A 15821-nucleotide genomic window follows, 5' to 3' on the forward strand; every position below is an offset into this window, starting at 1 on the left:
AAACAAGTTTCCATCATAGATCCTTTCATTCAGTCCTTGTGAAGATGCTGATCCTGTCGAGATATTTGTTGTAAATATAAGACACCTGAGTTAGTCCTAGCTAATTCTGGATTACGCCCTAAGAAAACTGGTCCAAGAGCATTTAAATCAACTCTTTGCTCTCAACCTAGGGTCCCTGCCTTCTTGAGAGAGCTACAGTGGCAAAAGAACTGCTATTAGGGCCAGGCGCAGTGGTTCATGCCTATAATCCCAGCACTTTGGGAGGCCGAGGTGGGTAGATCACGAGGTCAGGAGATCGAGACCAGCCTGGCCAACATGGTGAGACCTCCGTCTCTACTAAAAATACAAAAATTAGCTGAGTGTGGTGGTATGCACCTGTAGTCCCAGCTACTCAGGAGGCTGGGGCAGGAGAATCACTTGTACCCTGGAGGCAGAGGTTGCAGTGGGCTGAGATTGTGCGACTGCACTCCAGCCTGGCAACAGAGCAAGACTCTGTCTCAAAAAAGAAACAAAAAAAGAACTGCTTTCAGAAAGAAGCTCTTATGTGTAGATCCTTAATGTTGGGGTTCTCTTCTAGCCAGAACAATAGTGGCTGTTTCTAACAAGATGACTATTCTACTGGAATGCACTGACCAGGAATCTTGTATTGGGCAACATGGTTCTGCTAAAATACTGATGCATGTTTCAGAGGTCCTCAGTCACCTCTTTTTTTTCCTTTTGCCCATTTCCCTTTCCTTGATCCTGATCATTGAGAATCATAAATACTTGGTTGGCGCTCTTATAGTCTCAATAGGGAGTTTTGCAGTTCTTCGTACATACCTCTCATTTTCCCTTCTCTGTCCTCACATCTCTGGATCCAGCCATCTTTGCTAAATTGGACCTTCACCTCCAGGGTCCTGTTAGGCTTAGACACAAGTCTGCAAATTCCCCCAACAATGGCCTGAACTGATTAGTTCCCGTTTACCAAAGGAGAACTCCTCCTAATGCTACCTTGCTTTCAAAATGTGTCCCTGTTCCCAGGGGTTAAAGCAGCTGTAATGCTTCCCACAGCAGTCTTAGTTTCTGGTTGAATTAGTTCCACATTTTACACTTTGGGTGGTGTTTTACCAAACATGAGGCTACTGCATTCCTGGTCCCCATTTCTTACTCAAAGAGAAGAAGAAAAGAAAGCATTAAGACATAGAAGTTGTTGCTTATATGTGTTGACAAGTCATGTCACAGAAAGCCAGCTAGACATAAGCCAGGAAACAAACTATGGAAAACAGCACATCACTTAATTACCCCTGCAGCCCAAAACCCTGGCAGAGGGGCTTGGGAAGACTTAACACATCACAGTAATGTGAAAAAAGGAGAATCAGAATGTATGATTTATTCCGCTTGTTTTACAGATTGAGAAATCTGAGGCCCAGAGAGGTCGAGACCATTCAACAAGCTAGGGTAGGAGCTAGAGCTCCCACCTAGGCCTCTGGGCTCCCAGTGCTATGTGCTTCTTCCACAACACCCAGTATGAGCCAGTGAGTCAACAGGTATATGTTTAGTGCTACTCAGGTTCTGACCACTTAGAGTGGACTCAAGATAGAAAGATAAGCTGCAGACATGCCCCAGTTATCATCACCTGACCATAACACAGCTCTCAAGGAACACTGGATCTGGAATGGAAGGGAAGGAATGAACTTGTGTTTATTAAACATCTATTATATGTCAGGCCCAATGCTAAGCTTTTTCTATCAATATGGTCTTTCATTTAATTCTTATAATCATCTATTGTTGAAAGCTGAGGTTACAAGTGTTCAACTGACAGTCCCAGGGTCACACATCTGATGTGTGTTACCATATCGCACAGGGTCAGTGAGACTCCAGAGTTGTAGGAGTAAGTCTTGGGGGGATGAAGTATCTTGCCAGATTCTGATCTTACAGATCAGAAAAAGGATGTCACAGAGTTGTGAGTGTGTTGAGCTACTGTGTCTAGCATGACTAGTGCAAGGCTTGGTAAATAGAGATTTGTAAACATTTCTTAAAATGTGAACCTCTTATATAGACCATCAGTTGAAGACACACAGTTTAAGGCTTTTTGACTGAATCTCCTAAAAGCCTGGAGCCATAGGGATGGAGAAATCTCTAGATACTCCTTCCTTGCCCCACTGATCTTTTGGCCCCGGCTCCAAACCTAAAACTTAGTGCAGGATCATTGCCTAGTGGAGACAGAGCCATGTGCCAAGTTTAGAACTCAGAGTCTACTCTCTCTCTGTCTTGTTTGTGCCAATTTAACCAAGTCTTTACTAAGCTTTTCTGAGTAGAGTCACACATATCTTCTCTGGTGTCTTATGTGCACTGAGGACACTGGATGATGAGATGCTGAAGGAACCTTCCTCCAGATGTTTGGGATTGGCAATTTGAAGCAGTCTTGTTCTTTCCATCTGAAATATGAGGGTTTTGATGGTGAACACTGTACCACGATAGCCAGAAATCAGCAGTCTTCCCCCAGGTCTGGGCTTCAGAGTGCTTTTTCTTGCTTTTTTTCCTCAGTGTCATGTTACAGAAGTCCTTCCCCAGCTTTCTAGCAGAAGGTGATCCAGATGAAATAAGATTGTTTTGAGTTTGCATTTTGGTATCCTCTGAAGAGATGTACATACCATACCATCTAGTTTCTTGGATATGGTGAATATAGAGGTGTTCTGAGAGTTGTTGCTTGTGGGATCCTCGTGTCTCTCTCTTTCCTCAGCTTTTCATCATCCAGCACACTCTGCACGCCACCCCCATGCTGTCCTTCCCTACTATCTTGCTAGTTTCAACACACCTGAAGCTTGGAGTAGCATCCACAGCAACACCCTCTTGTATTACCTTGGAACTGATGACTCAAACCAGGAGATAGCTATGGGTCAGAGAAGGTATCAGGCTCTCAGGTCGGTGAAGGCATTGCAGGAAGTGGTGGTAGATTAGGGGTGAGTATGATCAAGGATGGGGCTCTAGTCCATCAGGGCCTGGTGACACAGTCAGAGATCTTTGCTATCCATAGGCAGTGGTGCTTGGGGTAGGTTGTGATGTCTTGGGAATTGGTGTCAGTACCTTGGGCTGTTCCATTTTCTGACATGGCTTTTCTCCTTTTCCTGTGGTTGTTTCTTAACTGTCTACAGTCCCACTGGCCCTCCTGTGTTATCATTCAGATGGGCAGGAAGAGAAGGTGGTCATTTCTCCAGCGGATTCCAGAATCCTATTCCGAGGTGGTTATACTGTTCAGTAGACTTGTGGAAGCAGATCAGCTGGGCCAAGGCACGGAAGCAATTTTCCCTGAATGGATTGTTCTTATTTCTTCCCAGGCCCTTCCTCCACATTTTTCCGTTCATCATCTTCTCTCTACCCTCCCAAAGCATCCAGTCAACTGCAGCAACAGAGGTCCGAGAGGAGGAACACATGTAGAGCCCGTTTTGTTTGTTCATGTGGCCGTGCTAGCTTTCTTGCTTTTGTTCTCTTCTCTCTTCTGTTGTCACTCTCCTCCAGATAACTTCTCTGGGGACCTCGTGGCCATACTATTTCTGTGATGAAGGCCTTTGGTGCAAATGGGCCCCAGCTAGAAACAGCTGGCTTTGGGGCCTCTAGACTAATTGCAGTTGGGCAGAGTGAATGGTAGCTGGGAGTGCTTGGCAAAGAAAATGTGAACTAGCAGGTGTGGCACATTGGGCAGGAAGGTGTTGGAAGTTGTTTGGCTGAAAGAGGAAGCATGGGAGCTGACCCAGGACTGAGTCCTCATTAGGATAAAAGGTTGTCCAGCCCTGAGCCTGGTGGGATACTTCTGTTGAAAACGTTGGTTTTGAGAGGATCCTTCAGGCCTTGACATCTCAGACTGTGTGCCAGTGACACTGGTAAAATGTCTTGAGCTTCAGCCCTACCCCTGCCCAGACTGACCGGTGATTTCTGTCTTCATTCCTTTCAGCTTTAACGTCTCCTAAACCGAACTTGATGGGTCTGCCCAGCACAACGGTTCCTTCCCCTGGTCTCCCCACATCTGGATTACCAAATAAACCGTCCTCAGCATCGCTGAGCTCCCCAACCCCAGCACAAGCCACCATGGCGATGGCCCCTCAGCAACCTCCTCAGCAGCAGCAGCCACAGGTGCAGCAGCCTCCCCCGCCGCCAGCAGCCCAGCCGCCACCCACACCACAGCTCCCACCACAACAGCAGCAGCAACGCAAGGACAAAGACAGTGAGAAAATAAAGGAGAAGGAAAAGGCACACAAAGGGAAAGGGGAACCCCTGCCTGTCCCCAAGAAGGAGAAAGGAGAAGCCCCCACGGCAGCTGCAGCCACGATCTCAGCCCCGCTGCCCACCATGGAGTATGCGGTGGACCCTGCACAGCTGCAGGCCCTGCAGGCAGCCTTGACTTCGGACCCCACAGCATTGCTCACGAGCCAGTTCCTTCCTTACTTTGTACCAGGCTTTTCTCCTTATTATGCTCCCCAGATCCCTGGCGCCCTGCAGAGCGGGTACCTGCAGCCTATGTATGGCATGGAAGGCCTGTTCCCCTACAGCCCTGCACTGTCGCAGGCCCTGATGGGGCTCTCCCCGGGCTCCCTACTGCAGCAGTACCAGCAATACCAGCAGAGTCTGCAGGAGGCAATTCAACAGCAGCAGCAGCGGCAACTACAGCAGCAGCAGCAGCAAAAAGTGCAGCAGCAGCAGCCCAAAGCAAGCCAAACCCCAGTCCCCTCGGGGGCTGCTTCCCCAGACAAAGACCCTGCCAAAGAATCCCCCAAACCAGAAGAACAGAAAAACGCCCCCCGTGAGGTGTCCCCCCTCCTGCCGAAACCCCCTGAAGAGCCAGAAGCAGAAAGCAAAAGTGCGGACTCCCTCTACGACCCCTTCATTGTTCCAAAGGTGCAGTACAAGTTGGTCTGCCGCAAGTGCCAGGCGGGCTTCGGCGACGAGGAGGCGGCGAGGAGCCACCTGAAGTCCCTCTGCTTCTTCGGCCAGTCTGTGGTGAACCTGCAAGAGATGGTGCTTCACGTCCCCACCGGCGGCGGCGGCAGTGGCGGCGGCGGTGGTGGTGGCGGTGGCGGCAGCGGCGGCTCATACCACTGCCTGGCGTGCGAGAGCGCGCTCTGTGGGGAGGAAGCTCTGAGTCAACATCTCGAGTCGGCCTTGCACAAACACAGAACAATCACGAGAGCAGCAAGAAACGCCAAAGAGCACCCTAGTTTATTACCTCACTCTGCCTGCTTCCCCGATCCTAGCACCGCATCTACCTCGCAGTCTGCCGCTCACTCAAACGACAGCCCCCCTCCCCCGTCGGCCGCCACCCCCTCCTCCGCTTCCCCCCACGCCTCCAGGAAGTCTTGGCCGCAAGTGGTCTCCCGGGCTTCGGCAGCGAAGCCCCCTTCTTTTCCTCCTCTCTCCTCATCTTCAACGGTTACCTCAAGTTCATGCAGCACCTCAGGGGTTCAGCCCTCGATGCCAACAGACGACTATTCGGAGGAGTCTGACACGGATCTCAGCCAAAAGTCCGACGGACCGGCGAGCCCGGTGGAGGGTCCCAAAGACCCCAGCTGCCCCAAGGACAGTGGTCTGACCAGTGTAGGAACGGACACCTTCAGATTGTAAGCTTTGAAGATGAACAATACAAACAAATGAATTTAAATACAAAAATTAATAACAAACCAATTTCAGAAATAGACTAACTGCAATTCCAAAGCTTCTAACCAAAAAAAAAAAAAAAAAAAAAAAAAAAAAAAAAAAAAAAAAAAAAAAGAAAAAGCGTGGGTTGTTTTCCCATATACCTATCTATGCCGGTGATTTTACATTCTTGTCTTTTTTTTCTTTTAATATTAAAAAAAAAAAAAAAAAAAAAAAAAAAAAAAAAAAAAAAAAAAAGCCCTAACCTGTTACATTGTGTCCTTTTGAAGGTACTATTGGTCTGGGAAACAGAAGTCCGCAGGGCCTCCCTAATGTCTTTGGAGCTTAAACCCCTTGTATATTTGCCCCTTTTCAATAAACGCCCCACGCTGATAGCACAGAGGAGCCCGGCATGCACTGTATGGGAAAGCAGTCCACCTTGTTACAGTTTTAAATTTCTTGCTATCTTAGCATTCAGATACCAATGGCTTGCTAAAAGAAAAAAAGAAATGTAATGTCTTTTTATTCTCAGGTCAATCGCTCACACTTTGTTCTGTTTTCAGAATCATTTTTTTTATATATTATTATTTTTTTCAGTTTTTTTTTTTTTTTGGTTCCAGAAAAGATTTTTTGTTAATTTAAAAACGGGCAGAAAGTATTCAAGAAAAACAATGTGAACTGCTTTAGCTTTCTGGGGATTTTTAAGGATAGCTTTTCTGCTGAAGCCAATTTCAAGGGGAAAAGTTAAGCACTCCCACTTTCAGAAAAAAAAAAAAAAAATAACCCACACACACAAAGAGTGTTGAGGACTTGTAGCTTAAAAAAAATAAGTTTTAAAAACTGACTTTCTGTATTTATGATAGATATGACCATTTTTGGTGTTGAGTAGATTGTTGCATTGGAAATGAACTGAAGCAGTATGGTAGATTTAAAAGGAAAAAAAAAAAACCTTTTGTGTACATTTAGCTTTTTGTATGGTCCAGCTGACAGCTCCTCATTTGATGTTGTCTTGTTCATTCCTAGCAGATAGATTGCAATCCGTTGATTCGCCTAAGCTTTTCTCCTGCTTTGTCCCTTAATTCCACTTTCTCTTTCCTTCTCCCACCTCCCATCCTATAATCTCCCACTTAAGGTAGCTGCCTTCATTTCTTAGAGGGAGCTGCAGAATTATTTTATAAAACTAAAGAAAGAATTTCAAGGGATTCTAGGGGTCATTAGGATCCTCACAGATTATTTTTGGTTGGGGAGTTGAAACTTTTTAAAGGCATATAATTCTAGTTACCTGTGTCTGTTAGCCTTGTGCATTTATTTTTTTATTTATCCTTCTTTTGGCCTTTTCTTTGTACCCCTTCTTTTTTCCTCCTTGTTTGGTAGATGCTTCAAATATTCTTTTCCTTTACTAAAGGATTTGTTTCCATTTGTGTAATTGGCTGTGTACTTTTATTTTCTAAAAAAGTTTTTGGTTAGGGATTTGGTTTTTGGTTTTGTGTTTGTTTTTTCTTTCTTCTCTCAGAAAAAAAAAAAAAATTCATGCTTTAAATAAAATCCAAAGACACACCCTTTCACTGCTGATGCAGAAAAAAGGGAAAGGGTTCTTGTTACTTGAGAATTTGTTTCTGATTTAAACAAACAAGACTTACTTTAATAAAAGAAAGAGAAAAACAAAAGATTCCCAGGTTGTTATGTGCTTCTTCTGCAAGCAGAGAGGCAACTGTTAATGACAATTCCATATACCAAAAGACACATTTTTTACTTCAAAGTTTTGTCCTTGTGTTAGGCAGTCTGAGCGGCGAGTGATCCGGAGCTCAGCCAACAAAGCAGCAGATAGCAATGTACAGAAAGCAAAAAAGGAACCGTATGTTAGGCACTTGTTTATGTTAATATCCATATTCCTGTAACACACACCCTTTCTCATGTAAAAAAATAAAATAAAATAAACGGTCTGAACTTTGAAAACTTTGTGCTGCTAAAACATAGATTTTGGAGACAAATAGATGCTTTGCTGTTTCACTTTCATAGCTAAACATCAACAGAAACCATCTCCCCTTGCCCCCAAAGTGTGAAAACCTTCTCCCCTTCGTTTTCTTCCTTATGTTTCAAAAGGGAACTTTGAAGACTGTGAATGCAGGTTCCATTGGTCACCTTTCGGGCTTCTTTCCCCAGTGCTGAAGCCACTCATCGACTTTGCAAAAGACTGGAGCATTCCAAGATCTGAAAATGGATTTTTTTCTTTTTTTCTTTTTTAGCCGGGACTATTTTATTTTTATGAATTTTAGTTTAATGAAATAGTAGATCCTGAAATGTTGTACATATTTCTAACTAGGCTGATGCACAGTGCAAATTCCTTTTTTAACTTTTTTTTTAAGTAGAAATACTAAAGAATACCATCTAACTATTCATACCAGTATCCAGTTGTAGCATAAGGTGTCAAAAGCAAGTACGCAAAACATTTACTGTTTTAACAAGCTATTTCCTTTTAACAAGAAATCTTGTATTTCTCCCTGTGTTTGAGATGAACATTTTTAAATTTTAAAGTTGTACAGTTTTTTGTTTTCCATTATTTTATCTTGTTTGTAACTCTATGAAATATATATATATTTTTTGCCATTTAACTGTTGTATGTTACTCTGTGTCTGTACCATATAGAAAAAAATTGTTTTTGTTTTTGGTTCTCTATGTGATATCAGTTAACAATTTAACACTAGCTTTACCTGTCAAATTCTGCTAGGTCTTCTCTGAAAACGTTGTTTTTAAAAATGATACTGCTTGGTAATAGTGCAATTTCTATCCCTTTCCCTCCCCCCTCAACTTTAAGTTCTTTTCTTTATAATTTTGCTGCCCCCTCCCTGATGGTTTGGGTTTTAGTTTTTTGGGGTTTTTTTTTTTTTTTTTTTTTTTTTTTTTTTGGAGCTACTATGCCATCCTCCCTCTGTGAGGCAGAGTGACTGTCAGTGTTTTGTTACACCATGCCTTGAGCTGTGGGTGTGTCTGGTGACAATAAGGTGGTTGAATAGATTGGCTGAGCACGCTTCCACCCACCTAGTGGTATCAGAGGGGTTATGTGATTGTTTCAACCTGGAGTGGGTTGCACCCTTAATGCTTTCCTCTACAACTAAACCGCCCACATATATGTTCATTGAAAAAATAAGAATAATTCTCAGCACTAACCCAGAAGTAGCAAAGCAGTCAGTGATGGTGAACATTAGAGGTCAAACATGAGTTAGATGTTTGTGGGCTGACAGCCACCGTGGCTATGACCAGTACTATTTACAAAGCATGAATTCACTACAATGCTCAACTGTTTAGCTTGATCTCACTTGGGGAATTTATTCCTGTCTGCTGCACTGTAGGTAGCTGGGTAGGGTATATTTCCACTTGCTTTTTAAATTAGTTCTTCACCTCCATTGACACTTCGTTTTTTGGTTTTCTCCCTATAGTATGGGTTGGTGCTAGACACCAGTCTGTCATAGCACCATACTGACTCAACGGAATGGGAGTTATTTTATCCATCTTTCCTCCATCCTTCCAAAAACCACACGTCTACATGAGGAAAAGTTTAATACATCTAGGAATTTTTTTTTTAATTAAAAGCTATTTAAAGAGATGAATGTGGCCAAAGTTTTACACAATTGAAAATAAAGTAAAACAGACGGCATGTGTTTAAACCTGAGTTTATCAGGCATGGCAGGAAGTTGCAGGAGAGAGAGGCAGTGACCCAAGCCAGTGCACTTGATGTTCATGGACATATATTTTTTTTAAATAATAAATTAAAACATTTTAAATAGAAGCATAAATTGAGTTGGTGGTTTGTTGGCGCTGAGATACTGCCCACTGTGAAACAAAGCTTTGACTAGTTTTTTGTTTGTTTGTTTACTTTCTTCAGGGGGGTGGGGGGCAAGTTTGGGTAGGAAAGAAAGCATAAATGAACGTGACCCTGAGGTGAAGAGGTATATGAACAGCCTTTGCAATGTACAAAAAGAAAAAAACAAAAAACAAAAAAAAAAATAGAGCAAGTGAAACCAAAAATGATGTTCTTGGTGTTTTTCTATAATGTAGTCTTGTTAGCTTTTTTGTTACTGTAACAATGCTGATCTCGAACTGTACCAAAATACATGGAGACTAACAAACAGAACCACATGGAACTTTCAAACTGAAAAAAAAAAATTTGTCACGAAAACTTTGTTGTCATAGTTAAGTTGATTGTAGATGGTAATTGAATATACTCCTTTGAAAATATTTCATCAAGTATGTTTCCTGCTCATTGTGATACATTAAAAAAAAATATGAGCAAAAGTTCCTGTCTCTGTTACCAGATTTGTGCACATGCATGTGTGTGTGCAGGAAAGAGAGGTTGATGGCTGGCAAAGTATAAATGTGAATACCTTGAGGTTATGTGTGCAGGGAGTACTTATCCCAAGGTACCAAAGGATGTACACAAGCTCTTTAGTGTTTCTAAAGATGGTTGTATTTCCCATCTCCTGGGGCTCATGAATGTCATAAATTTGGGCCATGACGCTGTCTGTGTTACTTCATTGGGAGGGGTAAGCCTGATAACTTGAACGATATTTGGCCCCAGAGTGCCCTAATAGCAACTAGATTTTTAATTCAAATATTTATATGAAAATTTTTTATGCTTGACACAATCGCAGGCAAAAAAAGTTTTACTGATAGCCAGGAGAAAGGTAGGTTCAACTTTTTTGAAATGGGAATTGGATCTAGTGTTTATGACAGAAGGATATGAACGGTAAGTTGAACCAAGTGGATGACTGACTACATTTACCTGTCCTAGCAAAGGACTTTTCCAAACCTCTGTTAGAGCAGAATCTCTCTTGAGAGGTCCAGTCTGCACAACAGCAGTATCAGTAATGTTTGCATACAAGAGATGATTCAGTCCTCTTACCAAAAACCCTCCCCTACCACAGCAAATGCTTGAACTTCATTAATAAGGAGTGCCTTTAAGATCAGGCCTGAAGGCCTTCCATTCATCTCTAATTTATAGCCACAGCTAATAAATAATTTACAAAACTTTAGCGGGTGGGCCTGGATGACATTACAGACTGGGTATGTCACTGTAAGGTCTACAGCATCTGCCCTCTGTCAAAAGAAGTATTTTCTTCCCCAGGAGTTGAGCTACAAAGTCCTCTTCTATTGGCTCAGACAGCCATTTTTCTTAGTTTCTGCAGCAGGCATTCAAAAAGTAGTGACCCTATTAACTCAAAATTTCAAACAATTCTACAACTGACACAGGTATTACTAGTGCTCAGGGAGCAAAGGTGGTTCCCTGGCCAGCGCTGGAACCTCTACGCCAAATAGGTAGTGTCACTGTCCCTAATGAAATCCAATCTTTCCCCAAGCGTTGTACCTTTCTTTTCAGTGTTCCTGCAGAAGTGGATGGCTTCGATCTCTGTATGTTTTCTTGGCACCCAGTTAATGTTTCTGATCTCTCTTCCACCCTTTGAAAAGGTACAGTAGGATAAAACTTGTTCAGACCCAAAGCCACGTCTGCCTTTCTAAACTATAATTATTTTAGGATCTGGCAGGATTGCATTGAAACATTTTAAATGGAACTGGTTTTGCAGAGAGGTTTTGCTGCTTCAGCTCTTTGGAGGAAGGTGACTACAATTCAAATTCTCCTATGGATAAATTTCTAACAAGAAAATAAGACAAAACTTTATTGATGGTTGAGCCCTTTGTATCAGAGAATCTCTGAGCACCTAAATTACACTAAGGAAGGGCTGGGTAAGAGACCTGAAGCTCTTTCTGTTACTGGAAAGGCTATTTTTCTTAAGGGAAAAGAAGTCCTCCAGTCTGGCTTCAATATCATCCTCATGTGGATGAATTAATGGCTTTCTCTCCCTTGGAAAATGAAATGGCAACATCTGAAAATGGCAGATATGTGTTAGGTAGCTGTTTCTAATTCTGCTTTAAAGAAATGTCTGTAGTGCCTAACCCCTGTTATAGACTAATGACCTTCCAAATCTTACTTTTAACAAGTTTAGACTTTAAGTTACAAGAGCACAAGCAGTTTAAGAGTCAAGTTAAAAGGATGAGAATTTTGCACCTGCTGCTCTACTCTGCAGCCTTAATTACAGCAGGACAGATGTGCTCACTCAGCCTCTGTACATTACTGCTGGGGATGAAACAGCCAAGGTTCTGGAAAAACTTGCAAAGAAATCAGTGCTCTCAGAAACAGTAAGGTAGAAGCAGCTTTCCATTCCTGTCTTCATGATGAAGGTCGGTATTTTCCTTCCCTCCTTCCTGTTTCATTCTTTTTTTAAACTAGAGGCATTCTTTTTTTAAACTTCCTGTTTTTAGGATGTCCTAGTCAGTAAGCTTGGGTTCCTCTGAATCTGTCTTCTTGACTTTTAAAATTATAAGCAACATAAATAAATTTGCTTTTGATCCTTTATATATGTTCACTTCTTATTCTATGTAGAAGAGATGAACAAAGAGGCTATTTAATTCAACTTTTCAATCCCTTATTAACATGGGAATGAAAAATCTCAGATGAACTGTTTTACTTTTGGGCCAAGATCCCTTGGCCTGAGAAGTGAGTGCTGAGAAGCAACTAATAGTAACAATGGAGAAAGGCATCGGTGGCTATTCTCTACCTCTGCAATGTTCACAGCTTTTATTTTTTTTTAACATCATTCTTCCTTGCCTTCCTACTCAATACTCTCCTAAGCCCCCTCACACATTGCTGCTCTTTTAATTCCTGTGTATGCCTTATATTTGCATAACACTTGTAAAAATATTTTGTAAAATTACATACTTCTTATTTGTTCCTGAAATGTTCTGTAAGGTAGACAAGGTGGGTGACATTTATCCCCAGTATTCAGGACAGTGAGGTAATGAGAAGGCACTAACCAGGTGTTTAGCCTTCATCCAGTGCTCTTCCCCCATCACACTATTTCTTGAGAGACTACAGAAGAGTGAGAGTGGGGGCTCCAGAGTCAGATTCATAGGGTTCAAATTCTGGCTCCATCATGGTGACCTTGATTGAGTTCTTTATTCCCACTGTGAAATGAGGGTAACGGTACCTGCTTCATAGGGTTGTTGTGAATTTTAAATTAATATACGTAAAATGCTTAGGACACTGCCTGGTACATACTAAGTGCTAAAAATTAGTTGTTACTATCAGTCATTATGACCTCTCCATGTCTCCTTTCTGTAGACCCCTTGGAACTGCTGCTTTCTAACCCTGGCTTTCCTTCACAGAGGTTTGGGAACTGCAGCTGTAAAGTTAAGTGCCATCAAGCCTCTGTCATCATTTATTTCTGATATTTTCCTGTCTGTACATATCTCAGAGGGTGCAGAGATCCTTTAGGAGGTTTCTGCTTAGGAGTTGTACAGGAGTATGGTATAGGAGTTTGGATTATAGTATTTCAGTGCCCACCATGTAGTAATTAATTTGGACATGAGGAAAAGATGGCTTGTAGTTTGCTTTTGTTTCCAAGACTATATATGTCTGTTTCACCATGCCTTGAAAGATGAGCCACTTAGATGTACAGGGTTACAGAATAGGGAAAATAGAATACCCTGTGACAGTTTGCCCACTGCCTGATTTGAGGTGGTTCAGATGTGCAGGTTGAGAGGTGTAGCATCTGAAATGAGACTCCGCATGAATTGTAGGTGAAACAAAATTGAAAGGGGAATACACGCAAAAGAATGCAGCAAGAGGATCTCTTCACCCCTAGACCCAGGAAGAGGTTTTAAAAATACTATTATTAGAGTAAGCTGCAAAGTAAATATTTAAAAGATGCATGGGGAAAAAATGGGTAAAAACTAAATCAGCACAGAGAAAAGACTTAGAGTGTTTCTACAATAGCCTCTGCAGATAAAAACTCATCAGGTTTTAGGATATAGGCTTTAGGAGGCTATTGCCCTATATGAGAACTTTGTCTATTTTTAATCAGAACAATGATGGCCTTAGAAATAAAGTTGCCAATATTGATATCAGAGGGCTAGTAGAGGCCTCTTTATTAGAGAATGACTGGTGGGTGATTTTTCTTTTTCTCTGAGGATAACAACCCATAAATGTAGCTTTGTCATACTACCTCTCTAGATAGGACATTATCATACAGTGTCTTCATTTGTTACATGGTTGTAAGTTTGACACTGTTTGAATAGTTAGCAAAGTGTGATTTGTATTCAGCTTAATTTATCTTTTTTTTCTTTTTCTTTGAGTACTTTAAAGGTAATGCTCCACTGGTGCCTCATTTGCATGGTTTCCAATAACAAATCTGCTGTCATCCTTATTTTTTATGTATTTTTTTCTCTAGTTGCTTTTAATTTTCTCTTTATCACTGATTTTATCACATCACAATTTCATTATGATGTGCTTTGGTGTAGTTTCATTCACATTTCTTGTGCTTATGGTTTGTTGAGTTCTTGGATCTGTGGGGAATTACTTTTCATCCAAATTGGAAGGTTTTCAGCCTTTATTTCTTCAAACACATTTTGCCTGCCCCTTCTCCCTTCACTTTCCCTGCTACCACCCCCACCCTGCCCCCACAGGGATGCCAATTATATAGGTATTAGGCCACTTGAAGTTAACCCCTTACTTACTGATGCTCTAAGTTTCTCATTTGTTTGCTTTCTTGTTTTGTTTGCTTACTCTTTTCTCTGTGTGTTTCCTTTTGGATAGTTTCCAATGCTAGGCCTTCAGATCCACTAATATTTTCTTCTAATCTGCCATTAATCCCATCCAGTGTATTTTTTCACCTCGATATTAAAGCTTTTATCTTTAGAAGTTTAATTTGGGTCTTTCAAAATATCTTTCATGCCTCTCCTCAAATTTTGAACATATGAAAAAACAGTTACAATAATTGTTTACCATCATCCTCTGCTAATTCTAACATCTGTGTAAGTTCTGGATCAGTTTCAGTTGATGGTTCTCATTAAGGCTATTCTTTTTCTGCCTGTTTGTATGCCTGCCGATCTTTGATTGGCTACTAGACATTGTAAATTTTACCTTGCTGGGTCCTGGATATTTCTGTATTCCTATAAATTTCCTTAAGCTTTGTTCTGGGATGCACTTATTTGGAAATACTGTGATCCCTTTGGGTCTTGTTTTTGTTTTGAGCAGGACCAGAGCACTATTTACTCTAGAGCTAATTATCCACCACTACTAAAGAATGATCATGCTGATGCTCTACTCATGTCCCATGAACTGTTCCCCATCTTGTATGAGCATCAAGTACTGTTCCCTTTTTTGCTTTCGGCTGGTTCTTTCCAGGGCCAAAAGTAATTGGTACTTTTCTGAATACTTATGAAGGACCCCATGAAGATCTCCAGGTTATCTCTTTCCTGTGGCACTTTGTCCTAATAATTCTAGCTGCTTTGGTCTCCCTAGACTCAGCTATCTCTTCAACTCAGGGAATCAGCTGGGCTTCACTCAGGTTCCTCACCCTGTGCTGTGGTCTGGAAACTCTTTCAAGGCAATAAGGTGGGATAATCATAGGGCTCACCTTGTTTGTTTCTCATCTCTCTGGGATCACGGTCCTTCACTGTGTGATATCTAGTACCTTGAAAACCATTCTTTCATATATTTTGTTCTGTATTTTTTGTTGTTGTTGTTTCAGCTGGGAGGGCACATCTGGTCTCTATTATTCCATCTATGCTAGAAGCTGAACTCAAATTTATTTTTTAGATATATGTGGTAAGAGTCCTGCATACCTTTCCAAAGTGCTGCCAACACTTATGAAATTTCCCAAAAGGTTTGAACACAGGAACCTGAAGTCCCCAGCAGACTTCTCTGGACATAAGGTGCTGATTGACCTCTTAAGATTAAGGTTGCAACTAATTCATCCTTTTGCTTACCATGATCAGAAGTGGAAGAAAGATAGGCAAACATATGAATTCTTCTAGCCACCTTTTTTGGTTTGCCATAATGCCACATAGAGTGGGAAAACCATCTCTTAGGTTTTGAAGTTGTAAGACGGCCCAGAAATATGAGGGAGCAGATGTATGACTGACCCTAAAACAATATATTAGCTCTTTCCCCTTAACTACAAGAGTTACCACTATTCATAAAGTTATTATAGTCTTTTTAAAAAAAAAAAAATTTCAATGTCTTCCTTCACACAGATAATTGTACAGGCTAACCAAATATGGCTCAAAGAAATCCACTGATTTGAAAGTATAGCTCTCACTCTGACATGAATTCACTGCACTGAGTAATAGAAGGGAGTGAGAAAAGTTAGACCCCAGCA

General features: G+C 41.6%; 1 protein-coding gene across 3 annotated transcripts in view; it reads left to right on the forward strand.

The window, feature by feature from the left end:
- Positions 1-9900, forward strand: part of ZFHX3 (zinc finger homeobox 3) — a 264815-nt gene extending 254915 nt beyond the window's left edge. For all 3 annotated transcript variants that reach the window (XM_050772654.1, XM_050772653.1, XM_050772655.1), the window contains exon 10: positions 3932-9900. In XM_050772654.1, coding sequence (XP_050628611.1) covers positions 3932-5595 — 1664 coding nt within the window. In that variant the 3' untranslated portion in view covers positions 5596-9900. The remainder of the gene's footprint in view (positions 1-3931) is intronic.
- The last annotated feature ends 5921 nt before the right edge of the window (positions 9901-15821 follow it).

This window comes from Macaca thibetana, chromosome 20 (genome assembly GCF_024542745.1).
Source record: "Macaca thibetana thibetana isolate TM-01 chromosome 20, ASM2454274v1, whole genome shotgun sequence".
Classification (NCBI taxonomy): Eukaryota; Metazoa; Chordata; class Mammalia; order Primates; family Cercopithecidae; genus Macaca; species Macaca thibetana.